Source organism: Dreissena polymorpha, chromosome 13, assembly GCF_020536995.1.
Source record: "Dreissena polymorpha isolate Duluth1 chromosome 13, UMN_Dpol_1.0, whole genome shotgun sequence".
Taxonomy (NCBI): Eukaryota; Metazoa; Mollusca; class Bivalvia; order Myida; family Dreissenidae; genus Dreissena; species Dreissena polymorpha.
The window spans coordinates 33,682,433-33,689,855 of record NC_068367.1 but is presented as its reverse complement, the minus strand read 5'-3'; the positions used below and the strand labels follow the sequence as shown (position 1 = coordinate 33,689,855).

The window sequence follows — 7,423 nt, the reverse complement described above, 5'->3', positions numbered from 1 at the left end:
ATACTTGTTTGTGTTATGGTTCTATTGCTTTTGAGGTGGGTTTTCTGGCCATTAAGTTGCAGTAATATTCGAATGTTTTTTTTTAAATATTATTTAATTACAATTGTTATGATCTTCATGATGTTAATTTGTATAAACACTTGAATGTTTGGTCAATTATTCTGGGACAAGAGTGAGGCTTTGACCTCATTAACACCAGTTTTACCCACAAATGCTTTTTTACCATTGCAAGACCGTGGCCACAGTTGTGTTTATGTTTTAATCATTGTCTTGTCCAGTGCATTTGTTTTCTGTATCACTATATCGACTGATTGGTTATTTCTGATTATCTCCTGCTGGTGCAGCTGAAGTTTCACTTGGTCTATATTATTAAGTTAAATGAAAGACCAACAACACGTATAGAGGGGTAAGGAGAGCTTTATTAATAATTCTTACTACAGCTCCAAAGACGAAAAGAGCGTGTAATAACAAAGCATAGCAAATCTAAGTAAATGCACGCTAGAGGTAATGAAATAATGATATTAAATATAGTCATGTTACAAACATTGGTAATAACACGTTCCCAAGCATTGTAACAAATTCAAAGATATGCATGCATACAAAACAAACAAGATAATGTTGGCGTAGTGGAAGTGGTGTACCAATAGGTCCTCGGTTTGAACACCACTCTGGGAGAGTTCACATTGTTTCCTCCAACGACACCAACTGGTACTTGTTATACTCAGGCAATGGACACAAGGCTCTCTCAAAAGCCCTTGTGCATTCAAATAACAATCAAGCTTAAGAATGATTTAAAGAAAACTAAATTTATAGAGGTAGATTAATTACTACATTTTGCTTGTAAGTATGTATAAGACCATATATTTTGCTATAACATTTTAGTAGATACATACTGTGTACTGATTTTGTATAGGTTGAACATTAAAAAAATTGGATGCTCGCAATACAAATCTAAAAACTATTCATATTTTACCCGACCTTTTTTTTAGCCTAAAGAGGACATAAAATAGTGTATTAAGTTCCTGCTCGGATGTTTTACATCATGAGATCACATATTTAAGATTAATTTTGTCTGTAATGGACACAGCTACATATTCTTCCAACGAAGGCAACTACAACTTGTTTTTAAAGATGTTTCTGGTTTTCATTCAACAGTATCAAGCATAAATAAATAGGTTAAAATAACTGATCTAAAGTTTCTTGGTTATGATCATGGGAACATTTACACATATCCATTATTCAATCCTTAGTTATCTTTAAAAAACAAAAACAACATAACTATTTACCTCACATAAATTTTCGCCTTTTTTGGAAACAAAAACAATCAAACAATTGTGAACAAGGTGGAAAACTAATCTAAACTTCTGAAGATGTTCATAGTAAAATAAGGAATGATTGATGATGGTTGATTCGCACTATGGGCCAATGAATTGCGCAGTAAGCATTCTGTGGGGAAAAATGTTCACACCAAAGGTATGCTTAATCATGTTGCTGTTTAACAATAACCGTTATTACATAAACACCTCAAAACCTCAATCTACACATAACAGGTTATTTCTACATGTCTCAAGTGAGTGACCTAGGACATTTAGGCCCTTTTGGTTGTGTTCTGTTTTAGTGACAACTGTGTTGTTGACTTCTGCAATTTACTTGGGTTCATATAAGCTAAACTACTTATTTGTATTTCTTCCATCTTACGGTAATTTGAGAGTGCTATCTTTTTATGTTTAGTATATTTTATTCTTGATTGAATGAATTTATTTGAATTGTGCATAATTTTTTATGTCTATTATATTTATATCTTAACTGTGTAAACTCATATATATATATATATATATATATATATATATATATTATAGGTTATATATTATTATATTCAAATATGTATATATAAAGTGCTATTGCAAATCCATAACGATGATGTTATCAGCATCGACTCCCACAATAATTTGGTCACTTATATTGTTGTAGCAGACGGACAGTGGGTAGAACAGTCCATCTGTCTGTGAAGCCAGAGTGGCCAGTTTCTTTCCCCCCTCATGATCTACTTGTATGACAGTATGGGAGCTGGATCCACAGACAAGGACTTGTCCTGCATGTGTTGCATGTACACCCTCTGCGACCAGTGGTTCAGGGTCTGTGAAGGTGGATATCAGGGTGCCATCTGTAGCCATAGTGATGAGCTTCTTCTGGGCATAGTTGGTGACATAGATCTTGTCACCAGCAGGACTAACTGCACATTTGTACACTGCAGCATATAGAACATGTTTTATATTGAAACGTCAGCATTAAAGATGTACACTTTTTTATTTAAATTTAGAACTATTTCATAAAAAAACATGTTTAAATGTCCACAGCAGTGAATATATTGTATGTTAAAATATTAATATAAATAAGTATTTTTAAAAATATGTTTAATATGTTTGATATGCCAGTATATTAACGTCTACCTGTTGAACCGTAACCACTTCTATCCTCATAAAGATTTTTCACTAGTGTTCCAGTCAGTGTGTAGTGGTAAAGAGCAGTGCCAGAGGTTATATACAGCGCCCCCTGATGATGGGCAATGCCAACAGCTTTATGTGGCAACTGTAACTTCCTCCCATTCACCAGCTGCCCATTGCTCACCGACATAAACTGCACACCTGCATGATCAAGAGTCACAGCCACTTCACTTGATGTTATTAGGCAAACGTCCCATTGCTCACCAGACACATCACAGTGACTGGACACATTGTAATGCTTGTCGAGCATCTTCACTCTATCATTTCAATAATCTGCAACAATAACATGTCCACTAGGCAGGCTGCAAATTCCTCTGATGGTGCAATTCTGACTAGAGTCTTTTGATATTTTCACATTATATTGGGACTTCCTCTTCACAGTCAACACCTTGTCTGGATTCATCACCAGTGAGAGAGACTTCATACTACCTACAATACTCCCTAGACTTGCCTGTTGAGACAGGTATTGCTCAATGCTTATGTTTGCCATGAATATTATCGAACTCTGAACCTTCACATGGTTCTCCTTCAGATATGACTCACACGCGTGTATTGTGTTGGTACATTTCTTGCTGGCTATGAATTCTATTTCTTTCTTGTTCTTATCATGAAGGCCCTTTACAGCTTCACCCAGTTGTTGAAGTTCGTCCGTCAGTCTGCTACAATTGTCAACATCCTTTTTTAGAGAGTTTTGCAAGTTGATCCTAATTTCTTCAAGTGCTTTCAATGTTGCATTTTCTAGTTTATCCAAAGCAGCATTTAATTTCTTACGCAGCTCTTTAATTTCTTGAAGTTTTTCACGGTATGATCCCTCCACGGACAGGATATTGCCCGCTTGTGTTTTCTTTAACTTATTTAGTTCATCAAGAATTGCTTGAACTTGACATGACAACTGCTGCATATCCACTGAAAGCTTTTTGACTAATTCATAAATAAGAGCCAGATTGGTGCACTGTCTGAAATATCAACATCAATCATTATTATAAATTATCAATTTGACAAGATTAGAAAATATATAAAGATGAAGTAATAAATTTAAAGAAGGGTCTGATTGATAACATTTCAAAGCAGAGTGTTTTTTCACAAACAATGTTAATCTGATTTAGTCTAGGGTAGTCCCGTACTAGTGAAAACCATTATCAATTAGATTTTGCATTAAATACAAGTAATTCCCCCATATTGCAATCATGACGTCTATCAAAAATGACCTAAAATATTATACTTTCAACATTTAAACATTTGTAAGAACAACTCTTAAAATGCTTTAAACCTTTAAACCATTGGACAGTAACATTTACATTATTGAAATATTTGATAGTGATATCTAACTACTTTTAAGCACAACTTAGCACAAAGTGTGCTATTGTGATCATCCTGTGTCTGGCGTCACTCAATCTGCCATCAACGTTAAGCTTGTTATTGCACTTTAAAATGCCACAGTTTTCATCCAACCATGATGAATCTTGCTCAGAATGTTCATCTTAAAAATATCTAGGCTGAGTTGTAATCTGGGTCACATGTCGAAAACTAGGTCAAAAGGTGAAGTTTTAACCATTGATTTTCCTGAAAATTAGGTAAGCGATTCAATGCCATCATGGCCATCGTGTAAATAAACTTGATCACTTTTAACTACATGTTACTTATTTACCAAGTGTCACTTACCTGTGATTAAGTAAAACACAATCAGAGCAGCACAGTTGACTGTGGTCCTGACAGAACATTTTCAGTTTCTTGTTGTTATGAATATCACATTTCAGTAGCAAATCCTCAATGTTGTTTGCTAGAGGCCATTTATTGGTTTCTCCTCTTCCATATTTCAAATGGTTTACATATAATTGATCATGAAGATGAAGGCATTTTGTGCAAAAACACTTCAAACAAGTTTCACAAAAATATTCAGCATTTGTTTCGAAATATTTACTTTCACAAGTGTTGCACAAATAGTCCTTCACTAAATCTGAACAATTATCAACTGAATTTACAGAAGTTGCCATTTTCAAGATTGTTAACTGTCCTCTGCTTAAAAGGTTGTATAATTACAAGTTTTGACTCCTATTTGAAATGCACATAGAGTTATCAAAACTAGATCTTAAGTGTTGCATAAAGACAAACACAGTAGTTATAGCGAGTGAAATAACCTACGTTATAAACTTCAAACTGATAAAGGTGTAAATATGTTGGCTGTTTAAGCCCACAACAAACTCTAAATACACAGGTAGTACAGAGTCCATAGTCAAGTTACATAAAGATCGTGTATGTAGGTTAACATTTTCATTTAACAGAGGTTTAAACCGTTTTCTGAAAATGGGATAAAACTTGATGTATGTATTCAGTTAAAGAGACTTGTTAACAGAAAGAAAAAGAAGAGAGTAATTGGAGCTGAAATAACAAACTAGAAGTACAAGAAGATGGATTGGTCATTTTAACAGCTTATAATATAATCGATGATTTTAGATGATGTGTTGAGTTGCTTTTTACCAAACATATAAACATTAAATAGTTTATTTTTATACATTGGTTCGAAATAAATTAATGTTAAACATATAATAAAACACGACATACAATACATGTTATTGGCAAATACATAATTCTTTAAGTTTAGATATTCAAACATGTATCAACATTGTCTAAAATACGACGTTTGTACAAAAGGTTGATTTTCAAGGGTTCAGCAAGACTAAATGTAAATATATGGGTGGACAAATAATGTTTGATATTTCTTATGATCGTTAAATAGTATAATGTTTACATGTTATTGTACTGATTATAATAGCAACATAGACTATACTGATTTTTAAAAAAATAAGATAAATGTACATTTTTACTGGATATGAAATTTAGCATTAATCTAGGTACTCATACCTATCAAACAGATATCGTAATTTAAACACAAAATTAAAAAACAAACATTATTATATACATCATTGCTAGAATTTTATATTTTCATTTCTATGTTTTAATAATAACTGTTGATGCTATATATTACTGTTTATGATAAAAGAAGGGTACACAAAAGCAAAAATACTAATTTAGCATTATAATCATTATCATTTTGTATAACGTATTATACCAGCAAAACAAATTATGACAATGGTATCAAAAATTAGTAATAAGTTCATTTTTACATAATACAACTTTTTAATTTAACAATATCATGGTATTTGCAAAGAGATATACCCAATTATATCAGACACATAAATTAATGATATAAATTATCAACCCATACATTATTTTATTAAACCTTTCTATACATAACCTGTTATCATAGGTACTTTAGCCAGTACTACAATCTGCAACGCGAAGCGTTATGAATCCAGTTTCACTTGGATAATGGTTCAAAATGCAAAACTTGAACGAAGACAGTGCTCTTTTTATCAAAGTTTCGGTAGAAATGTTGGCGCCAGTACAACGTGCGTTGTATACAGCCTTATATTAATTGACTTATAACCTTTTGGGTAACGAAGTAGTCAACAAACCAAGATGGCGACCATAAGACAAGAGGCCAATGTTGCGGAAGATTCCGGAGAGAGCCGATGTATCACGATTGAGGAATCACATGACACGATGTTTGACCGATAAACCTATTTTGATTATCGCCTGATGTAATATTGAACGAATGCGCATTTAAAAGACACCTTGCCCGGCCAAAGTCGATGAAATAAACATTTAAATGCGCATTAAGGCAATGTTCTGTTAACTATTAACAGTGTTACAACATAAGTTTTTATACTGCCGATCTTAACTGGTTAAGAAGCATCATGGCAACTGCGTGTACAGACACTAAAGGATCTGATCATGTTATAGAATACTGTTGTTCTTCTTGCGAAGATGAAGCCTTTTCTCAGGTAGCGGCTGATAACTGCAAGCTGTGCTCAACGTTTTATTGTTTCCAATGTGTACAATTCCATGGGAAGTTGTTTAAAAAGCATGAAACGTATGGACGTGACGAACTTAACCAATGGCCTGTTACGAAAGTTACTCAAGATGTTCTAAAAAATTGCAGGGACCACAAACATGAACACTTGAAATTTTACTGCGAGGACCATCGTCTTATGTGTTGTAATTCTTGCGTCGTGTTTGATCACAGGTAAACTTACATTGCCTTACATTAAGGCATCCGTTTTTTATAATGCAGAAGACAATTATGCCAAGTATATAAGTGAACATTACAATTAACATTGAAAAAAAGACGTAGTTCTATGAAAATTTTAGTAAAAAAAAGGTATGTCGTACCAATACCTCATTTCAGTCATTTGCGTATTTAATAATCAAACTATATTTCAGCCTATAAGGCTTAGGCAGTACGATCTTTTAGCTTAAACAGTTCTTTAGAAAGCGAGGTTGAGATTTCAATGCTAATACTACTTTTAGCTCATCTGAGCACAATGTGCTCTTGGTGAGCTTTTGTGATCGCCTTTTGTCGGTCGTAAGGCGTCAACATTTGCCTTGTTAACACTCTAGAGGTCACATTTACTGTCCGATATTCATCACTTTTGGTTAAACGATTTGTGCCAATGATATGTTGGATGAGTTCGGAAAAGGTTCTGGTCTGTTGAAAAAAATGGCCGCCACGTGGGGCGTGGCATTTTTCCTTATATGGAAAACCTTGAAAAATGTATTAAAAAAATGAAAAACTTATATATTACAACCTTGTTTACACTCTTGAGGCCACATTTATTATCCGATTATCATGAAACTTTGTCAGAAAAATTTTCCTTATAATATCTTGGACGAGTTCTAAAACGGATAGGGTTGCTTGAAAAACATGGCCGCCAGTTGGCGGGGCCTTTTTCCGAGTATGGCTAAATATGGCCGTAGTAAGTCAATTGTAATCACTCTGGAGGCCACATTTATTGTCCGTTCTTCATGAACATTTGTCGGATGATTTGTCCCAATGATATCATGGACTAGTTCGAAAA

General features: G+C 33.8%; 1 protein-coding gene across 1 annotated transcript; it reads right to left on the bottom strand.

Annotated features, from left to right (window-relative positions):
* Positions 1–2,405: 2,405 nt before the first annotated feature.
* On the bottom strand, positions 2,406–4,391 carry LOC127855908 (uncharacterized). Its single transcript, XM_052391823.1, has 2 exons — positions 4,167–4,391; positions 2,406–3,460 (listed from the first exon to the last, which is right to left on the bottom strand). The coding sequence occupies exons 1-2, from the start codon at positions 4,223–4,225 to the stop codon at positions 2,770–2,772; spliced, it is 750 nt and encodes a 249-aa protein (XP_052247783.1). The 5' UTR covers positions 4,226–4,391; the 3' UTR covers positions 2,406–2,769.
* Between the last annotated feature and the right edge of the window lie 3,032 nt (positions 4,392–7,423).